This window comes from Coffea arabica, chromosome 1c (assembly GCF_036785885.1).
Source record: "Coffea arabica cultivar ET-39 chromosome 1c, Coffea Arabica ET-39 HiFi, whole genome shotgun sequence".
Taxonomy (NCBI): Eukaryota; Viridiplantae; Streptophyta; class Magnoliopsida; order Gentianales; family Rubiaceae; genus Coffea; species Coffea arabica.
The window spans coordinates 47,354,016-47,371,225 of record NC_092310.1 but is presented as its reverse complement, the minus strand read 5'-3'; the positions used below and the strand labels follow the sequence as shown (position 1 = coordinate 47,371,225).

General features: G+C 32.0%; 1 protein-coding gene across 1 annotated transcript; it reads left to right on the top strand.

The window, feature by feature from the left end:
* Window positions 1–840: 840 nt before the first annotated feature.
* On the top strand, window positions 841–5,909 carry LOC113689381 (ankyrin repeat-containing protein BDA1-like). Its single transcript, XM_072074092.1, has 2 exons — window positions 841–1,604; window positions 4,623–5,909. The coding sequence occupies exons 1-2, from the start codon at window positions 1,029–1,031 to the stop codon at window positions 5,436–5,438; spliced, it is 1,392 nt and encodes a 463-aa protein (XP_071930193.1). The 5' UTR covers window positions 841–1,028; the 3' UTR covers window positions 5,439–5,909.
* Window positions 5,910–17,210: the final 11,301 nt, after the last annotated feature.

The window sequence follows — 17,210 nt, the reverse complement described above, 5'->3', positions numbered from 1 at the left end:
CGTTCACCGTAAACATTGACGCTTTCTGTCTATTTTGTAGGGATTGTGTAGGGGTGGTCATAAGGATGCTCATATGGACATTTTTAAACTTTAAGGAGAATATGTGATAATACCGAAAATCTATTAGGAAGAGGTACTGGTACAAACACATAATATTAGAGTTAGTTCAGGATGAATTTTTATTTTCCCAAATACCAGTTAAAATAGGAATAAACCAAATCACCAAGTAACAATGCCAACAGTAATAATAAAATACAGGAAAAATAAATGGTACAGGATACCAAGATTTTTACGTCGAAAATCCAAATTAGAAAAAATCACGGGACCTAGTCCAATAAAAAATCTCCACTATCACAATAATGGGAATACACAGATCTATTCGAAATATTCGGATGACAATAATATTACCAATATCAACCAAGTCAAATTATTACAAAATCACTTCCAAAAACTACAACTGTCAGAGAAGTGAGTTTGGAAATGTGTTACCAAACAAAGAGGAAATCCAAAAATCTGAACCAGTAGATGAGTAGAACTTGATGAGAGGATCGTGTGTGTAAAATTTCGTTTCAATTGAATTTCGAATCACCCTCCAATCAAGATCTTGAAGTCTCTCTCTAACTTCTTTACTCTTTCTCTTTCTTAGTTTTTCTCTAATCAAGCAAAAAAGGGACGACTGTAGCTTTTCTCACAAGAAGAAAGAATACTTCAAGCGGCTGCTCTTTGTCCTTTCTACTTGAAAGCCCTCAAGTCCTAATAATAGGCTTGGTAACATGGGTTTTGAGTTGGCTCACAAATAGACTGGCCCACAAATCCAACAAAATCATGGTGAGATTATGTGTAGTCTGCCCAAAAGAAAACGACATCGGTAGGTTGAATTTTGATCTATTCCTTTTGGTCAATGCTACAATTTCGTTGAAACATCTGATCAAGTTCTTAGTGCCATGTAGTAGTAAAGCAATATACACATATTCATTGCAAAGTTGTACGAGGAAAGCGGTTGCTAAATCAAGTCTTTGTAGCAAGTTATGGAGTGGAAATTGACCGAGGCTGCACAATCGGGAGACATAAACATCTTGTATGCTTTACTTCGGCTGGATCCAACCCTCTTGGATAAATTTGATAAGCCATCATTCCTGGATACACCTTTACACACAGCAGCTGCTGCCGGCTCTACCCACTTCGCCCTTGAAGTCCTAAGCTTAAAGCCCTCATTCGGCATTAAGCTCAACCCCGATGGCTATACTCCACTGGACTTGGCGCTGCAGAACGGAAGATTCCAAACTGTTAAACGGCTCATACAGCAAGATCCTGAGCTCATTCGTGGCAAAGGAAGAGAGAGGTATACGCCTTTGCACCACGTAGCTGAAGTTGGTAATGCTGATCTTTTGGCTGATTTCCTAGTGGCATGCCCAAAATCCATTCAAGATTTGACAATTCGAGGAGAAACGGCTGTTCATATTGCTGTGAGAAAAACAAAACTCGGAGCTTTAAAGGTGCTGTTAGGTTGGCTTCAGAGGACAAACAATGAACAGATTTTGAACAGGAAAGACGATAATGGAGATACAGTCTTGCATGTTGCGGCCTCTACAAACCAACTGGAGGCAAGTGTTTTTTCCTTTTTTATTTTTAAAGATTTTTCATGTGTGTTTGCTACGTGATCCTTAGGCACCTTTTTGGAAAATTTTTTTTTTTTTTTTTGGTTATCGTTTTCACTTTTTAACACTTTACTCCTTCAATTACCTTAGCAGTTGACCTTTAGCACCTCTAGCAATTTAATCGCTAACATTATTTTTTGTTAAATTACAATTTGAGAAAAAAGAATAATTTATCGGGAGAATTTATAACCAAGAGCAATACACCATTGAAATCCTTATGAAATCATTTGGTCTGTAAATCTTCAAAGTTGGGTTATGAAATTTGACTCTGAGCTAGAGAGTACTCAAATTCCTTGCTATTGGCTAGATTTTATATGATTGTGGTGTTTAATCATGTCCTTTGTATTGAAATAATATTATGGAAATATATTTTTATTCAAGAGCATATAGAATTTCATGGGTTTCGTACATTGTATAACCTAAATTCATGGCTTGATTTTCAATATATTGTTAATTTCCTAGTCAACTATTGTTAATTTTGTCTTCCACTCGTCATGAGTGAAATTTTGGTGTGAAATTTATGTTATTTAATGTCACTTTAGGCAAGTAAAGGAAAAGTAGCAAAAAAAAGGAAAAAAAAAAGAAGAAATGGAGAAACTGAAGTACTAAAAGTGCTAAAGTTTAAAAAAGGTAAAAGAAAGTTGTTGTTATTATTATTTTTTTTTAGCAGAGGGGGCTGACCGGCTGAGCAACAAAAAATTAAAATTTGGAACTAAAGTGATTGTGACACTAAAGATTGAAAGGGTTAAGTGCTTTAAATCCTATTCGTATGTTAACTTTTTATTTGAATTCCAGATCAAAACTCCATCTTTTTCGGATGAGGAAATAGTCTGCTTGTGTTGTGTTTGGTCCGGTCCAATTATCGTACATATTTAAAATTTTTGGTGTATGATCACATAGTTAGTAAATACTCATATTATACATGTACAACGTTTGTATCATCCGAAAAAACTTTTGCATTTTGTGCATTTCAAAAATACTCAGAAAATACTCATACTTTTCAATTGACTGTATAAAACACGTAATAAAATTTTAACAAATTATACTTCATAAATTATACTTCAATTTTTCAAAAAATTTAAAATTTGACTAAAGATAATGACATACTTTTTGAGTTGCATAGAAAATAAGAGTGATATATATCATAAAACTGGTAGATGTATACATATTTAAATAGTAAAGCGATAAAATTTTAATAAATTTATTTTCTCATACATGAAAATAAATTTAAAATTAGAATAAATATAGCATAGTCTTTGAAATCTATAGTATACTTATCCGTATTTTTAGTTTTGTAACTTTCAAATAATTCGTACTATTCATGTATGAATTTATATGCATAATTTTGCCGAACGTATATTTTTATGCCAAACTTTTCATCATACTTTTGAAAAAAATTCGTATAATATGCATATGTATAATATTTTGTATTATACCCATCCCATATTTTACTATCACATTATAATGTTGTATTATTTATATGTAAATTATTTTATTTACGTATACAACCTTTCTTACAAATATGTATAGTATATAAAAAGGGAGAGGCTGGGGTTTGGGGTTAACACTTTTTTATCACTTTATATATTTTCAACTTTAACCTTATGAAAATCATTTATTACTTTGCTATCAAAACATAAAGTGCTAAGATAACTATCTGGAATTATTCGTAGCCACAATCATCTACACATATCTTGACAAATTATCTACAACCATAATTATCTACACATCTTGACTAAACATCTACCTCTAAGCATTATATCTACCAAAACAACAATCATTTGATTGGAAAAAAAATGGCAAAATACCATATTTTGCTTTAGTGATAAAATTTTATATAAAATTAATTTACAAAAAATAGAGTATTTCTGAATTGTATAAAAATCACTTATACCTTTAACACCAGCGATAATAAAATATGACCGCACACAAAATAGTGTAACCAGTAAAAAATGGGAACAAAACACATGGAACCACAACTGCATTAGCCCTGTCCCCATGTTTTTGGGCGACAAAATGCTGAGGAGTCGACAATTCAGCACCAATCTTGGCCCGCTCTGAATTGCGGCTAAATAGAACTTCGGCTAAATAGCCCCCTTTAAAATAAGATCTGTCTTCTTTTTAGTGGCCTGTCAAATGTACAATTACATATTATAATGCAAGGTATTTACAATTTACATATTACTTTATAATAATACATTACATTAAATACATAATTATGTAGTAATTACGAGCTCAAGCTCTGAGCAATTATCAGGATGTAGAGCAATTATCATGATGTAGAGTGGATTAATCTCAATTTACTGTGCTAAATGCACATTGTAAAGTATCGAGCAATTGCTCACATGTATATATTTTTGTCCAATCAATACAATTTTATTGTTTCGTCAAAAAGAAAAAAGTATTAATTATGAGTTTGGGTGAAGTCCAAAGTTAGGCTCACAACTATCATAACATTTGTGAGTCGAATTTCAATCTCAAAATGTCAGCCCAAAAGCCCGAACTATAAAAGCCTAAATATTGTACCTTTTTTCTGTGAGCTGAGTTTCGACTTGTCAAAGCTGAACTTATAAATCTTAATTGACACCCCTATTTGATTTGCATACTTTTGTAGCTAGAAGTTTTTATTGGTGACAGTTCCCTCCCACAAAACTATGTAACTATTAACAAGATCAAAAGCAAGTCCTCATGCTCATTGCGTCATTTGCTTAAGGTGTTTTTTTTTTTTTTTTTTTAATATATTACTAAGAGGATTCACAATAGTTCCTTACTTTAGTCCTTCAATCACTTGAACCCGCAACCGCTTAGTGAAGTGGTTTACCAATTGAGTTATGATTCACTGTCTTCGCATAAGGATTATAAGAAGAATATATAAAAAAATCTAAATGCAATTTCTACAAAAATGATAAACTTTTACTCTAGTAATCCACTGATAGTCTTATTAAAATCTTGATATTTCTTCAGGTTGTAAGGTTGCTGATCAACAAAGTCAAAATAAATGAAAAGAATTTAGAAGGTTTAACATGCCTCGATACTTTTACGGGACTTGCAACCGCAGGAGATCAGAGAATTGCCAAAGCTTTACGTGGTGCAGGTGCTAAAACATCTCCAGCTCTGCCCCCAGTTGACACATTAGCTGATGTTTTGAGTTCAAAGGAATCATTAACCAGAAAAGCTTTCAGGCAAATGGAATGTGATGTTGGTTTGGATGGTTTGTCCAGTGAGATGCGGAATGCCCTCCTTGTGGTAGCTGTTCTAATTGCAACAGCCACCTATCAAGCCGTACTAAGCCCTCCTGGAGGAATTTCATCAGGAGGTGATACCACTTTATTTTTCAGCAATTCCAGCGACATTTCTCCTATTTCAGATTTTGCCAGAAAAACTAAAATCACAGACAGCACAGGAAAAGTGCAAATGGGAGAGGCTTACTTCTATGTTTTTATTATCTTGAACACGGTAGCTTTCGCAGCCTCCCTTGGCATTATCTTCAGTCTGCTCCCCACAAGCCGTTACAATTTGTTGCTGTTTATCCCTCTGTTAACTCTATTGATGAGCTATACATTTTCGATAACCATCATAGCACCGCACTCACGTTCTTTACAAATACATGCTTTCTACCCAGTCATGATCGGATTCGGTTTTACTCTGTTGATAATGAGGTGCAAATTTCCTGAATTCCTTGGGCAAGCTCCAAATCCGTGTATGATCAACTTCTACAAGCGAGACCAGATGGAACGATATGTAATCCGTGGTGCTGGTGCCCATGTCAATCAAGTTTGAGATTCTCTACAACCATGAAAATTCTGCATCCTGAACTTCTACTGGCGAGATTCCTAACCTTGTCGCTAAGTATACCAACTACGTTCAAGATCTTAATATTTTCAGCCTCTTCTATTCACATTAATGCAGAAGCGTTTCTGCCTAAAGTGAGCAGCTGCCCTGGCATGCCAAGAGGGTCACTCTCTACTCTGATCAAAACAAGTTCTGAGCAACGTGATTAATCCTAAAAGGTTGGGGTGGCGATACCCTGACTTCCTTCGCGGCTGATTTTGGGATGAATTAAGGACATTAGGTCAATGTAGTTAAGTTCCCTGATCAAATTAATGTGATCCATGTAAAGGCATCATTTGTTGACCCGTTAGGAAAGCATGTTTTGAGGGGATGGGCAGGTGTAGTTGGATCTGTCAGGTTATTTCCAGTTTGTTGTAGTACATGATTTTGCATGACTCGAATTTAGAGTTTTAATAATAATTAATGTGTGTAGGGTTACAGAACTGTAGAAATAAAATAATCACTCAAAATATTTATGTGACAGAGAAGAAATTAAATAATTCTCATTATTATAGAAATCTCAAACGATGGAATAAAGTCGTACTGCAATAAAATCTTACACACACTCTTAGATTCTTTTAAGAAAATATAGTTGTTTAGTTGATGGGATATTGTGCTCCTAATGGTTGTGGATACTGCTTTAGCACTTTCCTGCTGATCAATGAAATTTTGCTATGCCAAAGAAAAATGATACAAAGCTTAATTCAATTGCGACCTCACACCAGATACGTTGCACGACAATAGATGTAGTTTTTAACCTAAAAGTATTGAAGAACGCATTTCATGGATTCCTTCCCCTTTCTCCTAAAAAATTGTTTCATCGAATTTACAAAAAAATTAAAGAATGGATGATGGAGATGCGGTTTAATTTTGGCCAAAAAAAAAATGAACGCAACTCCTGAGTGCGTGTTTCACTCTTTAGGAAAAGGTTCAAAAGAACAACCACACTTTCAAAAGTTATTTTAAAAACTTCCATTTTTGGGGAATTTACCCTTGCTTGTTGGGGAATAATGAATAAAGTTTATCATCTACTTGGGGGAATCCCAGTGAGAATTTCTTTTTATAGTGTAAGCTTTACCTTCTTCTTTTTCTCAGTACTAAGACTTTGTCCCCACTTCTACTTCACTTTTGAAATAGTACTAAGACTTTGTTCAGTACTCAGACTTTGTCCCCCCTTCTACTTAAGCATCTCCAATGGGGGTGTAATGGGGAGCCATTACACCCTCCATGACACGCATCACATGTATGATGCTTGTAATCGGTCAAATTTTCATTTTGTTAGTATTCATTTTGTTATTATTTGTTTTTTATTTGATTTAACTTATGTAATATTATGTTATGGAGTTTAACTAATTACATTCCGAATTATTAATTAAGTATGGATTATTATGATATCTTCGCATTTGAAGTATCAAATATTTGTTTAATTTCCTACATAATTATTTTTAAAAAAAATAACAATATATTATTTTTGAAACATAGAAAAAGATATATTATTCAAACTTAAAAATTAATAATATCATTTTTAGAAAATAAAAAATTTCAAAATGTACAAAATTTAACGAAAGTTAGTACTTTATTTTTTAAAAATAACAAAATTAGTTTTAAAAATTACTTTATTTATTTATGGGATATGAGTTATGCATTATTAAAATAAATATTTGATTAATTGTGGACCCATGCTATTACACCTTGTGGAGTGTAATCCATTGTGAGTGAAAGTGTAATAAAAGAGGAGAAAGTGGAATGCTGACGTGGCATGTGGATTACACTCCACAAAGTGTAATAGCATTGTGGATGCTTAGGGGAGTCCTTGTGAGAATTTGTTTTCTCAGTACTAAGCTTAACCTTTTTCTTTTTCTTTTTACTTTGTCCCCAACTTCTACTTTTGCTTCTACTTTTGCTTTTGAAAATTTCAAACTTTAATTGTATTTTGATTGAAATAGTTAAGGCACGAGGTGGCATGTAATATTATCGCAAATGAAGTGGAGTAAGGGAATTACCTTTCTTAAGAAATAGTATATCGAAGGTACTTAACTAACTAGCATTTTGACCTATGCTATGCATGGATTTATATTTGGAATTTTAGTAATAATAAAAAATCATTTTTTTAAAAACTTTTTTTCTAATAGAGAAGTGATAGGATTTAAGTAAGTGGGGAAGGGCAAGAGGGATTAAAGTCCAAGACCTCCAATTTCTTTGGCCCTCATTAGCCAATAATGAATACTTTATTTAAAATGATTATGTGAAAAAGGCTAAAAAATCAATATAGTGTCATCCTAGCATTTGACTTATATCGCAATGTCGTATTTATATATCTTATGTTAAACACTTAAAGTATATTAAAAAGTATGGAAAAAGCTAAAATTGCTGTCCTTGAAAAAAAATTAAACTTTAGAGTATAAATTTTGTAAAATGATACAATTTTAGTATTTCTATATAAATAGGCATATAGTTTTTAAACAAATATTTGCTATAAAATTTTTGCTAAAATGCTCCAAGAACAACCATCTAAATGCACATTTATTGATTTTAATTCATATATATATGTATATATATTTTCTTTTATAATCACTTTTTAATGTACATGTGTTAGATGAAAAGCATCTAGTTGCATGCACAATAGTAATAAAGAGTTTATTCTAAGTACAAAAGAAAATGTCAAAACTATTATTCATATACTCCAAATTTAGCGTACAGAGGATAAATTCCAACATTGATAGTCTATAAATTAAAAAAATCCCTAATGCATAAAGTGCGATATTAAAAAATATAAAACTTAGGAAACAATACCTACTGAAGTGCCTATGTTCATGAGTACCAAAAAAAATGAAGAAAATTTCTTAATTTTATAATCGTATCACTTGCTGCCATTATTGCCCATTAAAATATGGTATGAAATTTTAGATTCTGTTAAAATTTGAATTATAAGACTGAGACATGAAATGAGTCAAGAAGTTATTATTTTTAAGGAGGAAAAACATATTTACATATTTAAGTTCAAATAACCATAAAAGAAAGTTTGGAATATAAACAGTTGTTTTAGCTTATTGATTTGAATGTGTGTTTTTTGTTTTCATAACATACTGCTTTGACTTCAAATTTTGCATTGCCAAATTAAATGATTTGGGATGTTGTTATGTTTGTTTTATTTTTTTGAATTATAGTCATTTATAAGTTTGATAAGTTTTCAAAAATGAGGTGGTAAGTGAAAATTTTAAATTATCAATTTTAGAAAATGTTGCTAATTGAAAGGCACGACATGATAATATGTAATCTAAAGGTTAAATATTATTTTATCTAATTAAAATAAATCAAAATTCAAAGGAAAAAGAATAGGAGGTCGGGAGCACTCTAAGAGCCGTAGGCTGAAAAGTCCGTTTGCAGTACACACACACACACATATATATCTGTGTGTATGTGTATATATACACACACATACACATATGTATGTGTGTATTTATATTTGGCATCAACCATGTTGTTCAATTTTTGTACTATTGGTATTGATAGTGGCCGAAAAAGAAGGGACAGGTGTGTGCAAGTTGCTTGACTAGCCCCTTATTTTTTTTTTCAAAATAAAAATATTATTAATGCATCCAAGAAAAGCACAAACGTCGGGGCCATCCCTTCCCCAGGAGTACAAGAACTATCACCCTGAACCAACTCTAGCCAACCCCTACCGATGACATCTACGGAAACTTGGGAACCCAGACACATCTAAGGTAATATCACTCCTCACCAACCTAGGTAATGGGGTATAGTCCTTATAAATCATCGTACACCTAGCCTCCACTCCAACATTAGACAATCTGTCTGCCTGCTTGTTAGCCTCCCGATAGTAGTGAGACCCGACTTCAAAATACCTGTTATATTGCTGCAATTCTAGCAACTGACAAGGACACCTAACCTTTCCCTGAATAATACGGACCAACATCAGGGAATTAGATTCCAGATGCAACATTCCCAAGCCAAGAGATACCCCTAATCTGACACCAAACAGGAGAGCTTTCAACTCCGCCTGAAGACTTGAAGCTTTCAACTCCAGGGCTTTACTAGCCCCTTAGATTACACAGAGGATATTCATCTTAGTGTATCGCATGTTGCAATGGAAGTTCACAATAATTTTACCAAAGACACAAGGGAGCACGTAATGAATTTTACCAGAAAAAGAAAAAATGGGATCACATGTAAAAACTTTGACTAGGTCCAAACAAAAAAAATTAAAAACATGAACTTTACTTAAAATGTATATTGAAGTGTGCCAAAAATAAATAAATAAAAGAAAATACGAATGAGGCGTGAAACATATGAAGAATCAATCAATTTCACGGGTTTCCGAAACTGAAAGGTGATATGTAGGTCATATTTTAATAAAGGGGTAATTTCACAAACCTCCCTTGAGGTTTATGACAATTTCACTCGGCTCCCCTTAGGATTTACAAATTACACTAATCTCCCTTGTCACAATAAAATGACTATAATGACCTTCACTTAATAAATAATTCACAATATAATGAAATGAGATTAGAAAAAAAGAAAAAGAAACCTAATCTTTCGATTATGATGTTTATAAGTTACAACCAACAACGATTCTCTGTCACTTACTATTACTATATTCTCATCCATCAACCTCTTCCTCCTATAACTTACTCTCAAATTATCACCAACGATTATCTATAATTGTAGCCAATCACATCACAAGTGATCCCTCAAACCCTACTATATGTTCCTATTCCTGCTTTCTTCTCTTTGGAATTGCCAAATCACAAGTTTTGTTGAGGGATTAGATTTGATGGTTAAAGTAAAATCCGATTTCATGGTCAAACTAAGAGAAGATGAAGAGGCACACAATAATAACGGAACAAATAATGCAATCATCGGCCAAAAAAGGAAGAGGGATTGAAATTGATAAATTTGCTAATTTGTCTATCATTCATCCAAAAGACTTTTTAAGATGTTAATAAGTACATTTATATTTCTTTTTATACTTGGCAACTGTTGGTTGTAGTTTTTCACTATGGGGATAGAGTTTTTTCTCTGTATTTAAGACGTTAACATGTTTGGAGATATAATGGTAAGCTCATTCATGTGTGCATGAGAAAGCGATTTTATTTGTTTTAGTATGCTGTGGAGTAAGGCTGAAAGATTTAAGTGTTAGAAATATATATATACTATTGAACTTTCATTAATAATTGTAAATAATTTTGTAGTGAAAATAAGGCCTCCTTTGGATTGTATTTTTCTGAATTTTTTGTAGAAAAATTCCAACAACGATTTGATTTATGTGAGATAAAAAATTGATTGGAAAATGTGTTCACGAAAAACATAACAATTTTTCTATGAAAAATGGCAATCTAAACACACCCTAAGGAATAGGCAGTCTTTGGGAAGATGCAGTCTTTGGCAATCCAAACACACCCTTAGTGCCTGTTTGATAACATAAAAAAGTGCTGAAACTGAATTCATTCAGACATTCAGATGTTGTGGGTGTTTGATAAATAAAAATTCACCTGCTGAACTTATTAAGTGGTGCTGAATTTGTATGTATTTTTTTCAGCACAAGAATCATAGCTGAATGCTTAATTTGATAAGAGTCAAGAGATTTACTTCAACTACTTTATCTTATCTACCAAATATATTCCTGTTTGTTAATTACATTCAAAATCCTTATTTAATTAAACAACCTAATATTCCCTATTCAAAATCCTTATTTAATTAAACAAAACAACCTGATATTCTCTATTCAAAAATTTTTTTTAACAATGATATTTTTTTGCAGTAATTTTCATCCACAAACATTTATATTTTGATATTTTTTTTGTGCAGATAAATATTATTTATGTGATGCAGCTTATCCACACACACGTGGCTTTATGACACCATATCGAAATATTAGATATTGGTTGTTTGATTTTCGAAATGCTTCTCGTTCAAGATCAAAAGAAGAACGCTTTAAACCAAGCACATGCAAGATTGAGAAATGTAATTGAACGTGCTTTTGGAGTATTAAAAGCTCGTTTTTCCATTCTCAAAACGATGAAACCATACCCTTTTCCCACACAAAGAAACATTGTCATTGTATGCATTGCTCTTCACAATCATTGTCATTTTCATACCTAACAATTTTAAGTTAATTAAATCATAGGTTCTATTTCCTTTTTGGATTAAAAGATAGAAGGGCAAAATTGTACAATTTAGCTTATTAAGCATTAAGTTATGAATATTTATCAAACAGTATAAATAGATTCAGCATTAAGATTCAGACATTCATATATCTCTTTTCAGTACTTAAAATTCAGCAAATTAATTATTTCAGTATTCAGAATTCAGAGTTCAGAGTTCAGAATTCAGATTCAGTGTTATCAAACGGAGCCTTAAGCTTTTCCAGTCTTTGGGAAGATGCAGTCATGCGCTAGAACTAGAAGTCAGACTCATCACAAAAAAAACCAAAAAAAAAATATAAATGACATCAACAAAAAAAAAATTTAATTAATTGTATCCTATCATTGACAGTTTGATATAATTTCGGAGTTAGAATGTGAAAGCAATCTATTCCAGTCTCTGAGGAGATGCACTGGCACTAGACGCTAGTCCCATCTTTGTCACAAAAGTGCCTCCAATCTTTTCGTCGGTATCCGAAAGACTTGGAGTCTCCTCGGAGAAAAGTTGTTCCATCTATGGGAAAGATGGATGGTTATATAGTGGAGACACTACGGATGTCTCCAGCAAGAGTAAAGCCATGGTTGTGAAGCAATAATGGGAAGGTCAGTATGTTTGAAAGTGAGAGATTTCTCAATCTAACAAATTAAATAAGTCATATCAATCAGAAAGTGATTTTGATATGACAAATTAAAAAAAAAAAAAAAGAACGTACGGAAAATTTTTGCATGGTCCCAAATTTTGGACCATATTGTAGTTCTTAAGGAACCACAAAACTTGAATAAAAGATTATTTGAAATAATATTTTGAAAAAATAGTGTACCATTTTTTGTTATTTAATGTACGTGAAACAGAAAAAATGATTGAAAAGATACACATGTAATTGAAATAACATGTGATTGAAAAGATAGACATGTAATTAAATAATGGAGGAGACTTTAATGCGATTGCGTCGTCCAAAGAGTGGTGAATACTGCAGGTTGAGTTCACCCGATTTCCATCTAGGAAAGGCTTTAGCTGCTTTTTTTTTTTGGCAGAGTAAATTAAGGCATGCTTATATAGCCCAGATATTCCTGCACATTTGAAATAAGAAAAGGGCTAATTCATACATAGATGAGAAACCAATTTTATTTGTTTTGACATGCTTTGGAGTATGTTGAAATATGAAGCGTTAGAAATATTAATACTGTTGAACTTTTTTTATTTGGGGATAAAAAGAAATGCATAAATAGACAAAAACACAAGAGTTCACCTACCCCGGTATCCAACGCACTTCTGTGCACATCTTCTTCTGTCAGATCTAATGTTTAACTGTTTCAAACCCTTATATGAAGTTGAGATTGAAAATACACGGATATTCTTTTCTCATTAACGATGAAAAAGTTATTGTTGTTAACTCTAATTTATTGAATTGGCTTACGGCTCTAGGACTTGAAGAAGGTACTGGTCACCCCTGGAAAAAGGACAGGAGCTTGCTCCGGCAGACGAAGAAATTTACTCGGACGAGGCAAGACATGGGGTCTTCTACAGCTATTACAGCACCAATTAACGCGGTTACTGGGCCCAAATTAGCATGAACAAAAAGACGAGGAAGGGTGGCCGATGGAATCAACCTTTTCCTGTCCATGGTAGGCACGCTTTGAGTTTCCTGCACCTTTTGCCTCGAGTTTCCCGTAGTCTTACGTCATGGATAGAGATTAGAATCTACACAAGTCTTGATGAACTACTCATGACTAAAAGAAATTTGGAAGAACTTTGGATCGGACAGGTATTCTAATTTTGAGATTGGGTTTAAAATAGAACTAATTCCGTTCATACCCATTAATTAATGAGAATTTTTGAAAAAAACTTGAGTACTCATTGTATTTTTAAAAAATTACATCTCCTATGATTAGCATTTCATTAACAATATAGATCCAGTATGCTAAATTTGTTCTCAAAAACCTGAAATACTCCTTTGTTACTTAGAAGGAGGCAAAACTCACTAATAAATTTTTTTCACATTACAACTATTGTAAACGACATAACCACTACTTTAACGAACTCAATAAATCACTTTAGTTTAATTTTCATATTCTCACAATTTTGACAACCTATCATTGTCGCCCCAAAGCTTCTCATGCAAATCAACTGAGACAATTAAAGTTTGCATTTACCTAATCTTTAGCCTCATTTTTTTGGTCTAAATTCTGTATTTGAATTGACCAATTTCACTATCCAAACTCAATCCAAATGGCTGCAACCTTATTGATGCTAAAATAATCCAACCCATCAAGAATACCAATATGGAACAACCAAAAGCAACACTAGACACCACATCCCATGTTTCAACGCAAATATAATTGTAGTTTTTATATTCCAAATTTTTTTTACACAATTGGCATAATAATGTAACCTTTCTTAATCCATGTTCCCTTTTTATCTATCACTTTTATTTATTTATTTGTCTGTACTTTGTATCACTACCATCCTTTTCACCTTTATTTAGTTTGACAACAAATGATCCGACAACTTATCATTTGGTAATTTCATTGTAATAATACTTACAAAAAAAAAGGGGGGGGGGGAGAGAGAGAGAGAGGATCTATTTTCATAATAATGAGGTTTCCATATGTATTAGATGGATGTGTAGATGGTAGTTGCGGAAAAAAATAGTGAATTATGAGATACAGGAGAAAGAAAGTAGGAGAGAGAATAAGAGCTTATTTTGTATGGCGGCTATTGCTTTAAAATGAAAGACTAGTTGTAGTTGTAGGGTTTTTTTTGTTTGTAGAAATTATTTAAAAGTGAAGGATATTATAATTATTTTACTACATGAAAGGAGGTTAGTATAATTATTCAAACCTGAAGGGAGGTGAGTGAAATTTTCAGAAACTTTAGGGGAGGTTTCTAAAACTATCCCCAAAAACTATTAAAGAATTTTTCAATCTTGTTATCAACTTCTATATTTTTATTAAAGAACGAGGAACCTAAAAGCAATTAGTTTGTTTATTGGCCACCATTTGCATTTGTTGGAAGTTACCTAACTAATTGCTTTAGATATTTCTTTTTAGTGCTCGCGACTTGGTGCTGCACATGTTTGCAATTAAAGTTCGAAATAGAAATTGAATGCTTACTTCACCTCGGTTGGATTCACATCTCTAGTTCCCCTCACACTTAGTGCTTGTCAAAATTTGCTTTCCTCCGTCAGAGAAGTCCTCTTATTTTCTTTGTCCATTAATTTCTAAAAATTAAGAGATAGATTTGGTATGTTATAAAATTAAGAAAAGGGCAAATTTAGAATGAAATTGTATTCTCTCCCCCAAAATGAGTTTTTTAATATTATATTTTGAAATAGGTTTCAAATGTTATAAAAAAGTTTAAAATAGGGAAGTTAAGTGAGATTTTTTAAAATTTTAGGGTGCCAAGTAAAATTGTCAAAAACTAAAGGAGAGGGTTTTGAGATTATCCCGATAAAAAAGGCACATTCAAATGGCATCTTGGCCAAAATTTTTGATTGAAATTGTGAGGTAAAACACTTACTTAATCATAGCTGAGTTCTGAGCAAACTCTTTAACTGCACTAAATATCAATCAGTCTCATAAGACATCTAAACTTATGTCTTGTTTGATTACTCAATTCAGTACTTAAATTTAAAAGGTTCAGAACTTAATATGTTCAAATATATTTGATAAACAAAAATAAAATATCTGAATTAATTAAGTAGCACTGAATTTTTTAAGTAAAATTTGTTTCAAAAAATAAGTGATAAACTATTTATTTATTATTTAATATGATATATACTCAAATGTATTGAATTTAATATTTAATAATTCAATAACTAATGAACTCAAATTTCAAATTTTAAATTCCAAATTTTAATTTTATTAAACGCAGCATTAGTCATGTATCCAAAGATACAAGCAAATTTATGCCGAAATATGAAGAAGTGTCAAATGAGATGAGAAGACATAAACTATGGATGGTAGCTTGATTGAGCAATCATTATAACTACGCACAGATGGAAGAACTTTACTCCGAGGAGACTCCGGGTCTTTTGTATCCTTATATTATATAAGATTGAGTTTTGGTCAAAGAATAGGTTGAATTTCAACCGCATAAGTGGGGGCTTTTTGGGAATGTGAAATATTGTGTATTAGTTTAAAAGCTTTAGGTACAAGTTAAGGAAGCATGTATTTGGGTATGTTTACTGAAATGACCCCATTTTAATACATTTAAAGTTGTCATTGATGAGCCATCTGGGTATTGATGGAATGTTTAATTAGTGTGCAACCATTTTTGCATTTTGTACAACCCATATATGCTTGTGTGTGGTGGAATAGCCATTTTTGCATTTGCGGCTGAAAAGGGAAATTAAGGAAAAAAGAAGAGTTCAAGTCTTCCATTGTACATGAGTCAATTTCGACTGCCAAGTTTAAAATTTTTCCTGATTGACTTTTCAAAGGGATAATTTCAAAAACCTCTCCTGAAGTTTTTAACTATTTCATTAGTCTCCCTCTAGGTTTTAAAAATTATATTAATCTCCCTTAAATTTTATTATTTTGTAATGTCTAGATCCAATTAACAATTAAAAAATAATATTATGAGAAAGATGATACTATGATTTCCCCATTGCTTTCATCTACTAAATTGTTTAATTAATCTCATCCAGTCCAAACATTAAAGAAAACATTAGCATTTGCTGTTTATCATTAAAGTTCAAATCATATGGCATAAAAAATAGCATATCATTTTATATATTTTACTTAATATAATATCCAATTTACTCTTTTCAATTTCGAACTAATTGTCAAACATGATCAACAACAAATAATAAGAAAAAATCTGCAACCAAAATATTACAAAGAACGAAATTTAATACCATAAAAATCTCAATAACCAACGTTATTATGTTGACAAAAATAGTTATAATGTTAAGGTTTGTTCTCTATAATATTTTAGTTGTAAAGTTTTTGATTATTTGTTATTGATTAATATTTGACAATGGGTATGTAACTTAAAAAAATAACTTGAATCTTGTGTTAAGTGAAAAATATAAAATGATATACTATTTTTTTAATGCTATATATGGTTTGATCCTTAATGATAAACAGCAAATTTTAGTGTTTTTATTCAATGTGTGAGTAGATATTAAATTAATTAAATAATGTAGTAGATAAGGGACAATAATGGAATCATATTATCTTCTCTCTACTAATATCATTTTTTAATTTTTGGTTGGACCTAAATATTATAAGATGATTAACCTTAAGGGGGGTTATTATAATTTTTGAAACCTAAAAAAAAACCAGTGAAATAGTCAGAAACCTTAGGGGAGGTTTCAAAAATTATCCCATTTTCAGATGTGCAGCTCTCAGATGTGCAGCTCTATCTGGGCATTCAAACATGGCTTAATTGGTATACTGACTTTCTGACAAGTGCCGAACCTGTACAATAATAAATACCTACTCGAGAAAAATACAGATTTTGTATATAGCGGTGAGTAGGGTCGAATCCACAGGGACTGGGGATAATTCGTTTCTTCTAGAGTTCAAAGTATGGGGGGTTTTGGATTAAATG